The 14,470-nt window shown below is 45.3% G+C and overlaps 1 protein-coding gene across 2 annotated transcripts; it reads right to left on the reverse strand.

Moving 5' to 3' along the window:
- Positions 1–1,280: 1,280 nt before the first annotated feature.
- LOC124127798 lies at positions 1,281–14,054 on the reverse strand. 2 transcript variants are annotated; one of them, XM_046491169.2, is made up of 5 exons: positions 13,641–14,054; positions 5,640–7,134; positions 4,894–5,125; positions 4,295–4,451; positions 1,281–2,725 (listed from the first exon to the last, which is right to left on the reverse strand). In XM_046491169.2, the coding sequence occupies exons 2-5, from the start codon at positions 6,620–6,622 to the stop codon at positions 2,367–2,369; spliced, it is 1,731 nt and encodes a 576-aa protein (XP_046347125.2). In that variant the 5' UTR covers positions 6,623–7,134; positions 13,641–14,054; the 3' UTR covers positions 1,281–2,366. The 2 variants fall into 2 exon arrangements, with proteins under 2 accessions (XP_046347125.2, XP_046347126.2); XM_046491170.2 differs by lacking the exon at positions 13,641–14,054 and adding an exon at positions 8,869–8,997.
- Positions 14,055–14,470: the final 416 nt, after the last annotated feature.

Below are 14,470 nucleotides of genomic sequence, written 5' to 3' on the forward strand. Positions count from 1 at the left end.
GTACTTGTTGTTACCCTGTCTGGCGCTCGGCATTAAGGGGCAAAAACAAGGATTGGTCAGCTCGAAGTCAGTATAATGTGTCTGCGTGGGTATCCATGTTAAACTGCAGCATGGTATCTCAGTGAGCTAGCACTATAAATCGGCATCCGTACGGACTAGTACAAACAGCCACACACACACGCACGCACGTACGCACGCACGCACGCACGCACACACGCACACACACACACACACACACACACGATCATGCACGTCACATCAACCACTCTAACGTATACCACGTTGACGCATGGCATTGATTCAACATTGATTCAACATTGTCGTGCCTGCCAGATAGTTTGGTGATAAGCGTACCTCGAAATAGCGTGGCATGACTTGTCCGAGATACACGAGATTACACAGTGGCATACAATTGTAAAGGTCAAACATATTTATTTCAAGAAGGGAAGACATTCGGTACATCAGGCTGTGATTCTTGTTTGTTCGCTAGTTTTTTTGTTTTTTTTGTTTATTTGTTGTTTAACGCCGCACTCAGCTATATGACGGCGGTCTGTAAATAATCGAGCCTGGACCAGACAATCCAGTGATCATAAGCATGGACCCACGCAATTGGGATACGGTGACATGCATCACCCGATCCCGTTTGTCGCCTCTTACGACAAGCAAAGTCGCTTTTTACGGCAAGCATGGGTTGCTGAAGACCTATTCTACCCCGGATCTTCCTGGTGCTCAGGTTGTGAACCATCATGTCTACCATCAGGGTGTACTGCCATGTCCGCATTCACACACTCACGCACGCAGACACACACACACACACACACACACACACACACACACACACACACACACACACACACACACACACACACACACACACACACACACACACACACACACACACACACACACACACACAATTGAGAGACACATACACACTCAGAGAGACCCACAGACACTTACCCGCACACACACAATCACAAAGACACACACATGTGTAACGTACATTTTCATTTACACAGATACACATGCAAAGACACACACACGCACGCACACACGCACACACACACACACACACACACACACACACACACACACACACACACACACACACACGCACGCACGCACGCACGCACGCACGCACGCACACACACACACACACCTGCACAAATACTGCATGTTTGTGAAGTACATTTTCAAGATGTAACGGCCGTCAATCCTTATCTAATCACAATATTGGTTACCTTGACAACTCTAAAAGAAAAGTCTAAAATACAGATAGGTCAACTTGTGGTAGTTTATTGAGACAATACAACACGTGCGAGGACAGCACACAGTTCTCTGATTGGTCAACGTTTGTTACAAGGATTCTCGCTGACGCGTGCGCAATGTGGAGTCTCACCAAACAGAAACAATGCACACCATCCACGGCGGTCAACTGTTCTGCATGGGTTCTTTTATCAGAAATAAGTGGAACATTGGCTAACTCATCTTAGCGGAGTCGTACTGACTCATGGAAACTTACAATAGGCCTCGGTAAAATGTTGTCTTATTTCTCATCACTTTTTTTAAACAAATGGATAGGTAAAGTTCGACTACCAAACACTCCAACCTAAGGCACTGAATGAACGCAAGTAGATGAAGCACATTCCTGATGTCGCATGACCCGACCCACATGTCGCAAACGCCTAAATTCGCTGTGCAGAGTTGCTGAGTTCGAATCCAGGTTTGTCAGTACAAGGAGTTTGGCATTATGGTGGCTTTCCCTAGCAATTATGTGTTGGAGGAATTTTGCCTGGTTTCCTACAAAATATTTCTTACCTACACTGTCTAGTTTGAGGCTAAGGGCGAAGGGAGCTGACAGCACTGTCGTCTGAGGTACCTTAGCTCACTGGGCACAACTGAGTCCCTTACGCGTGCAAGAATGAGCGGGTTTGTTAATACTTTACCTCGAGTATATTCCAGCATTCAGCTGACTCACTGTAACATTATTGTTCGAAGCGGTGGTAAAATCAACTCACGTGCACATTTGACGCCGCACTTTCATCAACGGAACAATAACCCATGAGACACCTTCAAATATTCGCTTCCATTCAGTATAATCAAAAACAAGGGTTAGATTGTGAGGTCGAAAAAATCTTTATATTCTTCAGATGGATTCGCGTTACGCAAACAATACCATCTGTCCCCGCTCTAGGTGAGGTCTCACACTGATTTTCGCAACTGCTGAAACTGTAGGACATGTTGACAACGCACTCCCATTCACCTGATCCGAGGAAACGTCAAACACCCTTCCCCGGAAGTGACGTCACCGTCTCCTGATGCAAATGTGCTCAACACAACAGACCGGTTGTAAGGGTTATGAAGATCTACCTAACCGGAAGTTTGGGGAAGTGAACAGTCCTGACAAGAGGCGTCTGAATGTGAGGCTTTTTCCTCGCATTAAAATCTTCCTCAATTTTGTCAACAATATCCCTCCGCCGAATTTCATGTAAAGTGTCCACGAGGTCCTCCAACTTTGCCCGCGTGTGCATCCGCCGCCAGCGACATAGTGCCTGTTTGGCCTGTTCCTCCACCGTGTGCCGCATGTACGTCTTGAAGATGTTGTCGATGTCAGCGCCCACCGTCTCCTCCCCCCGGGCCGGGTAGAACGGGAGGGAGCGGTACAGCTTGACCCAGTCCCCCTCCACCCAGGCGGCAGTGATGCGGCAGGCTCGCTCTAGTTTATCTGGGGAAGTACAAACAACATACACAGGTGATGAAGTGAAATGGGGTTTAACGTCGCGTTCAGGATTATTAACTCGGTGACTCGGTTGTGATAATTGAACACATCCTAAAAAAGAAACGTCAAGATATTGGGGTGGTCTGGGAGGGAGAAACCATAATAACTTGGGAGTAAATTAATCCTTTTACAGGCGAGCGAACGTGTGTGCGTGTGTGTGTATGTGCGTGTGTGTGTGTGTGTGCGCGCGCGTGCGTGTTGGTGTGAGTGTGTGTGTGCGTGAGAGAATGTGTGTGTGTGTGTGTGCGTGCGTGCGCGCGCGCGCGCGTGTGTGTCGGTGTGAGTGTGTGTGATTGTGAGAGAGAATGTGTGTGTGGATGTGATTGTGAGAGTGTGAGTGTGTATGTGTGTTTGGGTGTATGTGGCTGTGGGTTCTGTGGGCTTTTGTTGTGAGTGTGTGTGTGTCGGTGTGTGTATCGATGTGAGTGTGTTTGTGCGTGAGAGGAAATGTGTGAGTGTGATTGTGTGTGTGTGTGTGTGTGTGTGTGTGTGTGTGTGTGTGTGTGTGTGTGTGTGTGTGTGTGTGTGTGTGTGTGTGTGTGTGTGCGCAAGAGAGAGAGAGAGAATGTCTGTGTGTGTGTGCGTGAGTGCGTGAGAGAGAATGTGTGTGGTTGTGATTGTAAGAGAGAGTGTGTGTGTGTGTGTGTTTGCGTGTATGTGGGTGTAAGGGTGTGGGTCTTATGTTTGTGAGTGTGTGTGTGTGTCGGTGTGAGTGTGTGTGTGTCGGTGTGAGTGTGTGTGCGTACCAGAGACACCGAAGCATATGGCGTCAGTGAATTATTAGTTACGGTTCGAGTCTGGACCAGATAATCCAGTAACCGATCAAAGCATTTGGGATACTTGCGTTGGGCGACAATAAACAGTTTTTGATAAAGTCGGCATGTTTGTCCCAATTGAAAAAAAATACTCATAAAAACTTACATCAATACATCTAATTACAGTAATTCTGCATCATACGAGGGAGGTCGGGGGATGGGGGGTTCGGGGGATAGGGAGGTTGGGGGTATACTAATGCAGTACAGGGGGCGAGGGTGGCCCAGTCGTCTAAGGCGCCGCGATTCGCTGTGCAGAGTTGCGTTCCTTGGGCACGCCAGAAACCTATGATTGTGGGTTCGAATCTGGTTCGCCCTGATTATGTTTCTAGGTTTGTCAGCACCATACCCGTGCTCGTGGGTTTCACTGAAGTGGTAAACGTCTGAGACTTGCATCACTCTGGGCTTTCCTCCCACATTAAGCTGACACGCCGCGATATAACTAGAATACTGTTAAAAGCGGCGTTAAACCCAACTCACCCACTCACTCACTCATCATGTAAAGGTTAAGGGTTTAGGTAGGGTCAGTTTCTTGGCGGCTTGAGAACTGTTTGACGGAGGCTTTTGCCCTGGTCTGAGGTTATTTGCAGTATGATGTACTTGCTAACATTTCCCTGGTGACATGACTAATCCCGTATACTCCTATACATGTACACTTACTTGCCATTTCCCTTTCTATACAGCCATTACATTATCTACGTACCCGTTTTCTTCGAGGCGTTTAACTTCCGAGGAGTGAAGGGCAGCTTGTGGAAGATTTTCTTGAGGGTTTCGGGACTTGTTTTGATGCGGTGAATGTCCTTGACCTTTGTCAGACATGTCTCCACTCTCTCCAGCTCTACCTCCGCCTTCCGCGCCGTCTGGTGGAAAACACAGAACCAGGGTGTGTATATAATTACTGGACCAACAGGTGCGTGTGTGCGTGAGTGGGTGCGTGTGTTATTGTGTTAATGTGTTTGTGCGTGCGTGCGTGCGTGAGTGGGTGCGTGTGTTATTGTGTTAATGTGTTTGTGCGTGCGTGCGTGAGTGGGTGCGTGTGTTATTGTGTTAATGCGTGCGTGCGTGCGTGCGTGCGTGCGTGCGTGCGTGCGTGCGTTGTTGCTGTTTGACTCCGGACCAGTGGTCAGGCTCACTGACTTGGTTTGTGCATGTCATCGATCTCAATCGCGTGGATCTATGCTCATGATGACAATCACTGGATTGTGTTGGCCAGACTCGATTATTTACAGACCGCCGTCATATAGCTGGAATATTGCTGAGTGCGGCGTTAAACAACAAACAAACAGCTCGGTGTTAGCTCACCTTCTTGGCATGTCTCAAGTCGGTCTTGGCATCCTCCAGCTGACTGGACCGCTGCCGAGCCTTCTCTTGCTTCTCCCGGATCCACGCCATCTTCTTGTTAATATCTCCCAACTTCCGGTCTATGGCAGGCTTCTTGTCCTTCAGCGCGTTAATCTCACTCAACAGACGCTCATAGGCCTCGTTGAACTCACGGCTGTTGTTCTTCGTGGACTGGCGCTTCATGTCCTCTATCCTGTAAAAGCATGAGTGAGTGAGTGAGTGAGTATGGTTTTACGCCGCTTTTAGCAATATTCCAGCAATATCACGGCGGGGGACACCAGAAATGGGCTTCACACATTGTACCCATGTCGGGAATCGAACCCGGGTCTTCGGCGTGACGAGCGAACGATTTAACCACAAGGCTACCCGACCGCCCCTCCCCGGTATGATGCAGAATTACTTAACTAGATGTATTTATATAATTTTTTACGAGTACTTTTTTTCAATTGGGACAAACATGCCGATTTAAGCAAAAAAATGCTTTTTGTCGCCCAACGCAAGTATCCCAAATGCTTTGGTCGGTCACTGGATTATCTGGTCCAGACTCGAACCGTAACTGAAGGACACAACTCTGCACAGCGAATTGCGACGTCGTAGACGACTGGGCCATCCGCGCCCTCGACGTAGCTGTATAAGGGAACTGTGTGAGTGAACATGAAATTAAAGACAACAGGACGTGATATACCAGCATCTGTCCAGAAGCTCACCTGAAGTCCTTGATCTCGAGGTCAAACAGCACATCATGGTGTGCCACCATCAGATAACTCTCCTCCTGCTGCAGCTCCTTCTCCTTGCTGCTGACTCGAACCAACTCCTCATCACAGTCAGTGATGTCCTTCTTGATGACCTTCACCTTGTACTCGGTATTGCATACCTTCACCTGCAGGTCTCGCACTTTCCTAGTCTGAGTCTCGCGCTGAGATTCCAGCGCCTCGATATCAAACATCAGATAGGTGGAATACGAGCTATCCGCCTCCAGCCACTTCCGGATGTCCGCGCACACGTTCCTGATGTTCTCACAGGCAGCCGGAAATGCCATGAGTATCGACGCATGCATGCAGTCACAACGCTCAGCGACCGTCTTCACCCAGTAATCGAAGTGATTGATATGCAGCTCATCACGCTCAAATTTATCCGCCATCTCTGTAATATTGTCCACATTCACTTGAATAGCCTGTGACAGTTCTTGACGTTGTTTTTCATAGTTGGTAGCTGTCTCCAGGTAAGAGTCTCCAAGAGGGGCACTGAAGCTCAGCATGTATTTATTCGTATACGACAGCAGTTTCTGTATGACGAGAATCATGTCAGAGAAGCCAAGCCTTAGGGTTGTAAGAATCTTCCTGACACACTCATGCACAGCAGACAGACAATGCATGTCCACCATCAGCTTGTCCGCAGCGTTGTGGACCCGCTCCGTGATGTCCACAACCTGTCGGCGACAACTCAGCTCCGTGTAGCGGGCAGGCTTGATGACGGCTTCTATCTGAGGCAGCCATTTCTTCACCTCCTCTTCTATGTGTTTTCCAGGGCCGTAGAAGGACATCTCCAGCATTGACAGACGCTCCTCGATACCCAGCGCGGCCTGTTTCACGGCTTCGTACACCGAGGACAGACTCTGGGGCCTCTCGAACTCCAAGTTGGCCAAAGACTGGCGTTTCCTGAAAAACTGAAGACCGGTGGCTTTGGGCATTTTGACCACAGTTCAAACGTCTTTAAAATGAGATACTGATAATTATAAGTTTCTGAGAGCACTTGCTGAACCGTCTCAACACAGAGGACGATTCTCACAGTCTACTGGCATCATGGAAAGAGGTCATTTTATCTGAACAGAATAATTCGACTGAATCCAATCCAACTGTTCTTTCCAATAGTCTTGTAAGCTACGAGATGTCCTTTTTCTAGGTATTCGTGGAGGATGTGATTACAGAGGTATAACTATGTATTGAGAACGGGTTCTTGTCAGCTGTTTCCTCAACCCGCGTGATTACAGTGTTAACGCTGTATGTGGCTACGGTGAAGATGTGGCTAGGTTGGACCGTGTTACAACACGCTGTTACTTAGCGAACAAACGTGTCTCCTTCCACGTGTGTGGTCGGCTTCCTCCTCAATAATGGATGGGCCTTCATGATGCGGGGCGTCGATATCCGGGCGTCCTGTGGTTGTTTCCTGAAGGTGTGTCTCTCATCGATAGTCCCGTGATCGCTGAAAGCAAACATAATGTGAAACATTAAATGGGTCTTTGAAATATACATCTATCCAGCAGATCACAACACTAATCTACTTTCATCTTAGAGTTTACCTGGCTTTTGCTTATCGAACATTGCTGAGAAAGTTCACTGAAGAACATTTTCATTTATATGTCCCTATGTCCGCCTCCGTGGTCTTGTGGATAGAGCGTCGTCTCGGAGAACGGAAAGTCCGTGGTTCGAATCCCTGGCTACCTCCGTGGCCTTGTGTTTAGAGTGAGTGAGTGAGTGAGTATGGTTTTACGCCGCTTTGAGCAATATTCCAGCAATATCGCGGCGGGGACACCAGAAATGGGCTTCACACATTGTACCCATGACGGGAATCGAACCCGGGTCTTCGGCGTGACGAGCGAACGCTTTAACCACTAGGCTACCGACCGCCCCTTGTGTTTAGAGCGTCAGCCCGGAGGACGGTAGGCTATCCATGTTAAACTGTGGCAAGGTATCTCAATGGGCTAACAGTAATAAACCGACATTAGTCCGAGAAGTACATGTGGACCCACGCGCACGCGCATGTACCATATGTGCGCAATTATCATTCTGTATACAGAGTGAGTGAGTATGTTCTACGCCGCTTTTAGCAATATTCTAGCATTATCACGGCGGGGGACACCAGAAATGGGCTTCACACATTGTACACATTCGGCGTGACGGGCGAACGCTTTAACCACTAGGCTACCCCAACGCCCTCTCTGTATAGTACGGAGGTCCATAAGGGACATGGAGCCTGTTTTTCAATATTTTGATATTTCACTTACTGTTATCGTAACCTTTTGCAAATTAACACGATTTGTCATACAAATATGTGATAAATCATGTATAAAGAAGATATTGAATCGCTGAAAAGTGAAGCGAAAATGTCAAAAACTAAAATGAAAATGTCAAAAACAAAAACGAAAATGTCAAAAACAAAAGCGAAAATGTCAAAAACTAAAATGAAAATGCAGAAAACTATTTCCACCGTGGTGATAATATTTTTACCGCGGTGAAAACTATTTACACTGCGGTGGAAATATTATTTTTGACATTTTCGTTTTTGTTTTTGACATTTTCATTTTAGTTTTTGACATTTTTGACAAAAATATACAGATATGAGTTGCTCAGTAGGATTCACTCCTTTCGAGGATTAAAAGAAAAAATTAAAGGTACCTTCTCAGATTATATGTAAATGTTGAATAATACCCCAATACTATGGAGGCAACAGATCAATACCAAATTAAACATAAATAAATATGACACAGAAACAAACAATAATCTTCCACAAGGCAAGGCTCCTGAAAGGGTTAAGGCGGTTCTACGACAGGCTAAAGACAACTAAAGACCTCCCAGACGTATGCAATAAGTAGCAAAACCTATTCCCAGACAGTTTGTCAGCACTATACCCGTGCTCGTGGGTTTCACCAAAGTGGTAAACGTCTGAGACCTGCATCACTTCGGGCTTTCCTCCCTCATCAAGCTGACACGCCGTGATATAACTGGAATAATGTTAAAAGCGGCGTTAAACACAACTCACTCACTATTCCCAGACATTGCTTTCACTTGGGAGAAGATCTTCCCTCAGCAGAGAAAATGTACAAATGGCGATTCTGAGACTCGAACCCACAACAAAGGACCCTAGCAACTCAGCAGTGCCTTTGACCCTAGGGCCACCCGACCCACAAATAAACAGTATGAGTAGACGTGTATTTACCGTTGTAGTTGGCACTGCTTTTGTATGCAAGAGGTTATAGGTGTTGTAGGCACTCGGCAATACAGCGTTATCTCGCCCGCTGGCTGTGTGATAAGACTGCATGTGTGTGAGGGGGGTATAATAGTCCTATAGTCAGCAAGTCGGTATTATCACGAGGCTATCAGTAATCCCTGGCCTTTGGAAAATCAAAGAACGCCAGCTGATTTGGAACAAATGCGGTCGTATACAGAATAATGATTAACCTCAAGATAAACCACAAGATCTTACACAAATTACCCGCTTATCAGAAAAAAGGTTAAATATGATAATCCAGATCGTTTACAGCATAAGGTCGATTAAACCTTTCACCCGTGACTTAGATTAAGAATTCCGGCTATGTACCACACGCGGAACCAGGATCGTCTGTATTTTAATCCTACAAATGTTATTATTGTGTTGTCGCTAGCCCTTGTGACATGATCAGCTGATGTGGATAGTCAAATATCCATTTAAGTGAATAGACATGCCCCTTTAGATCATTTGATTGGTTGATATTGTGTTATGGGTTTCAGATTACACGCTGAGGTGTCATATCTGGGGATAAATTTGGTCTTTGAAAGGCATTTAGAAGTGATTCACATGAGGAAGAGAATATATGGATGTCAACTTCTTTATTATGAGGAACACCACCCGATGAAGGAGTAAGCATATACTCCGAAACGTTGTGTTCCTCATAATAAAGAAGTTGACATCCATATATTATCTTCCTTATGGGGATAAATTGGTTAACATTTCAAACAGCAGCACAGCGTCACGTGCTTGTCGTAAGAGGCGACTAACGGGATCGGGTGGTCAGGCTCGCTGACTTGGTTTATGCATGTCATCGATCTCAATCGCGTGGATCGATGCTCATGATGACAATCACCGGATTGTGTGGTCCAGACTCGATTATTTACAGACCGTCGTCATATAGCTGAAATATTGCTGAGCGCGGCGTCAAACAAGAAACAAACAAAAACAAATTTCTTAATCCCCGCCTTCTGATCTGAAACCTTCTGAACAAATTAATGAACAGCATCCCTTATTTATGTTTAATGATGCGGAGCATGTGCATGTGGAACCAACCACGGATTTGGTGCTAACAAACCATCGGTCGTAATTTGTGCAATCTGGGATTCGAACTCGTGATCAACAAGATTTGGGGACGCAACTCTGTATCTCTGTTGTGATTATTGAACACATCCTAACAAAGAAACCTGACAAGACAGTGGGGTTGTCTGAGAGAGAGAGAGAGAGAGAGAGAGAGAGAGAGAGAGAGAGAGAGAGACGATATTAACAACTTGGGAGTGATTTAATCCTTTTATAGGCGAGCGATGGTGTGTGTCTGTGTGTGTGTCTGTCTGTGTGTGTGTGTGTGTGTGTGTGTGCGCGCGCGCGCTCTTTCGTGTGTGTGTGTCGGTTGTGAGTCGCTGAGTGTGTGTCTGTGTGTGAGGGTGTGTGCGCGTGTGTGTGTTGTGTGTATAGATGTGTGTGTGCGTGTGGGTGTATGCGTGAGTGTGTGTGTGTGTGTGTTTGTGAATGTGAGTACATATGTGTCGGTGGGTGCATTGGTGTGTGTATGTGTGTGCTTGTGTGTGTGCGTGTGTGTGTGTGTGTGTGTGTCGGTGGATGCATGTGTGTGTATGTCGGTGTGTGTGTCGATGTGTGTGTGCCTTATGAAAGCGTACATAAGCTTTTCACATCACAGCGTTTTCATTCACAGTAAGCTAAGTTCTTTCCTAATTTCCAAAAGGATCCTTAGATTATATACATGGCAAATTACCTTGATTAATCACGACGGGTAGAGTGTGGGGTTAAATCTACAGGCATAATAATCCCTGGAGATTAATCTGATACTAGCGACCAGGGTCAAGGTCAACCTGAATATCTAATTAAGTCCAGGCAATCTAGGCGATATCATCAGCTGCGTTCTACAAGTAAGAGGGTGCCTGGCGGGGGGCTGATAAATATCTATACCGGGCGATATGGCGGTGTAAGGTTACAAAGTCAGTGCCGTAATTGCGAAAAGTGCAACCACGGACCTAAACAACCGTTGTTTCGTGGCGTAACTCAATGCTGGGGAGAAGAAGACGCCCCGAGTTTTTGTCAATCTTTTGTCATTTCGCAACGGATCACGGCGCATGCGCTATGTGATTGGTCAATTGATTGGGGGTAATCTAGGCACTCCCGTGCAATCAATCACAGGTATTTGTGTGTCGATATCTGCGGCGGATAACGAGTGGTTCGATTATCACTGTTCCCCTCACCGCGTTCCCGGCTGCTGGTTAATTGGGACCTTCCCATGTCTATTGATGTGGCGTGGCAAACAGCTATGAGTTTCGCACAGACGGTGACAAATTATTCCTCCATTTATTCACTTGTCAGAAAGCTCGGAAACGGTGCTGACAAACCGAGAAACATTATCAGGGACTCGAACCCACGATGAGTTTTTATCACTCCTAAGGGACGCAACTCTGCACAGCTATGTACTTTAAATATCACACTGCATACTCAAGACAGCGGGCGGTAAGGGGGCCGAGCGGTGAAAACGTTCACCACTGCTGTGTCGAACTTTGATGTGTCGAAGTATTTACGTATGTCCCTTCGTCACAACTGTATTAAGGTCATTTTTGATGTCGTGAAACAATATCTCTCCCTCACTGCTTCAAAGATTGACCTTGAACAAACACCCTCAAGTTCCGGGTGATCATCGAACAAGTATCGATGTCCGTCGTTCGATACAAGCGGAGTAGAGACACCAGACTGTTGTGCTACAGAAGGCTTCTGAACCCACAAACATCAACATCCTACTATGTAACATAACTATTTTTATTACGTTTTTATTAGAATCTGACATGGCAAAAATAAAACAAATTCCATTACATACGGCACTTTCAGGAATCGGACAATTGTAAATACACTGCTGTTTATTGGATAAATAAATCTCTGTAAAATATCCTAACTACCAAATAAGATGATCACAACCAGTCTTTTATTTACCTTTTAAAGAAACAAGGATCAGCTTTTCTGTCGGGAACCCGTATTTAGATCTACGCATGACGATTCAGTGACAAAACTCTCTCCTTGACCAAAACATAAGGGATTGTCTGTAGTTGTATCGGAATTTCTGATGATGGCGCTAAAACATTTAAGTAAAGCTTCAGGTATATCGATGATGTGAATCGTTCAACAACAGTCAATGGCCAGTTCCCTTCCGCTGATCTATCCAACTAGACATAAAAGCGACCGGTCAAAACGCCTAATCTGTTTCACGTATAGATCTATGCATGCATATTCAGTGTGTCAAATGGAAACCTCTTCACAAGACTGGATGACAAGAGGGATGACTTCAACTTTCCAATAGAAAACGTTCCCTTCATGTCGAGCAATATTCCAGCAGCTCCAGCCTTTGGTGTTTACATTTCACAACTTTTGAGATGCTCTTTCTACAAATATTTCAAAGACCGTCATACGACTCTTGCTCAGAAGTTGTTTGATCAAGGTTACAACATTCAAGGCGTCAGTAAAGCTTTAAAGAGTTTTATGGTAGACATGTGGCGATCAATTTTGAGGCATCAGGGACAAAAGATATATCCGATGCTATTCCCTATTTTGACTTGTTCCATGTGTTCCCGTGGGTTTTCTTCAGGTGAAGAATTCACTTGCCTTTGCATGTGTTTGTGACGGGTGTCACCAGGTTGGCAGCACACGCTTAAAAGTGCATTTTATAAATTTTAAGCTTAATTTATGAAATATAAATCAGCTGTAACATCAAAGGTATTCCTCGTGAAGATTTGAGGCCAGAATAGGTCATATTACAGGATACCTGGTGTCATCACTATCTAATAGTGATTCATAAACACATGCTCTTGATCGCAATATGGCTGCAATATTGCCGATGCGATGTAAAATTTTAACTCACTCACTCACATGCTCTTGATACTGTCGGAATCGTACAATCGACTCTGCTTTATGCAGAGATTTACATTGGATATGGAAAGGGTTTGTCGCTTTATTATTATTGTAATCATATATTTAATCATACATAAACAGTGTATCGCGGTGATCTGGAAGAAGAACAACAACAATAACAACAACAACAACGATCACTTCCCACTTGAAACCGTCAATGTGTGATTTTGCATCGAAATGTAAATATGAAATGTTGATCATGCAATGAACCTAATGAGACTGTCCAACACATTGTCAGTGGATGCCCAGTAAGTAAAATAAATAAATAAATAAATAAATAAATGCGACAAAACCATTTTCATAATCATAATAAATCTCCACTAAAAGTTCACTGAACGATTCCGACTATTCCATAAGCAAGTGTTGAATCACCATCTAATAGTGACGATACCAGGTGTTAGCGAAACGGTGAGCGTATCTTGTCCCATCTGTCGCACCAGTCACAAACACATGCAAAGGCAAAGCAATTGTTCACCTAAAAAAATACGGGAACACAAGTCAAAATAGGTAAAAAGGGACGGTGTGGGCAGAGGACGATTGATCATGTTCATCACCATCCGAGGAGAGCCTAGAGCAGTGTATGTTATAAATATGCACAGAACTATACATTCAGCGTGAGATAACCAGAGGTGCTGATGCCCGTACTTCTGGGCCCACTTGCAAAAAGCGATCTTAGCGCTAAGATGATCGTAACTCTAACATAACGTACTTTAACATAGGCTTACAATAGTCTTAGTGCTAAGATCGCTTTGCGCAAGTGGGCCCTGGTCACATGTACTCACAGTGTCTATAGACGATCCTACCAAACGACGTACAGCAATATCTTTGTCCGTCGTAGACGACAGGGTTGTCTCATATGAGTAGCCGTAGCAGTTGATGTCGTTGCGTCGTGCAAATTAGCACCAAGGTTGTTTTAAAGCCCATTCATTGCATTCCAATAGTCCAATACTTGGATCACCGATGTCACTTGACAAATTACCATAAAAACCAGGGACACGGGCACATACCGACTAATTCTGCGACGATCTCTGCCGCGTTCCACTAGATTGCCACTAAGCGTATCCAGGCAGGCAATTTCGGGACTAGTTGATGTTGTTAGGGAGCGGTGATTATGCGCAACTTTACAATCGAACAGCGGTAATCAATAAGCTTTATTCCTTGTGTGATCACCTATTGTTAATGACTGCTCCCCTCTATACAGCCCAGCTTACTTTCGCGAGGATACCACCTCGCGTGTCGGGCCGTGTTCGCCAAATACCTCGCGCTCCAGGTGATCCGGCATGAGTTCAATGTTACGTGCTTGGGAAGGTCATCCGAGTTGAGTGGGCTTTCAGAATGATGAGATCGTGGACAAAGTGTTCTACGATCACTCATCTGTCCCTATAGTGTTTCACTTTCCAGGGGGTGTCACATAGGATCCTGTCAACAACACTCAAGTTTTTATTTCAAACACTTCAAGGTATACACGAATATCTCCACCTGTTTAGCAACAGAATAGTGTGTCATTCAATCCAGTAATACCAAGTCGATCATAAATAAAAAACAACACAAACTATTGATTTAGTGAGTGAGTGAGTGAGTGAGTATGGTTTTAAGCCGCTTTAAGCAATAT

Source organism: Haliotis rufescens, unplaced genomic scaffold (assembly GCF_023055435.1).
Source record: "Haliotis rufescens isolate VD_foot unplaced genomic scaffold, xgHalRufe1.0.p SCAF_10, whole genome shotgun sequence".
In the NCBI taxonomy this organism is placed as follows: domain Eukaryota; kingdom Metazoa; phylum Mollusca; class Gastropoda; order Lepetellida; family Haliotidae; genus Haliotis; species Haliotis rufescens.

Excerpts from the sequence above, each read along its gene's own strand:
- LOC124127798 (XM_046491169.2), bottom strand. The coding sequence starts at position 6,622 with ATGCCCAAAGCCACCGGTCTTCAGTTTTTCAGGAAACGCCAGTCTTTG. Across the intron at positions 5,126-5,639 it reads CTCGAGATCAAGGACTTCAG|GATAGAGGACATGAAGCGCC; the intron begins GTGAGCTTCTGG and ends ATGCTTTTACAG. Across the intron at positions 4,452-4,893 it reads ACTTGAGACATGCCAAGAAG|ACGGCGCGGAAGGCGGAGGT; the intron begins GTGAGCTAACAC and ends GTTTTCCACCAG.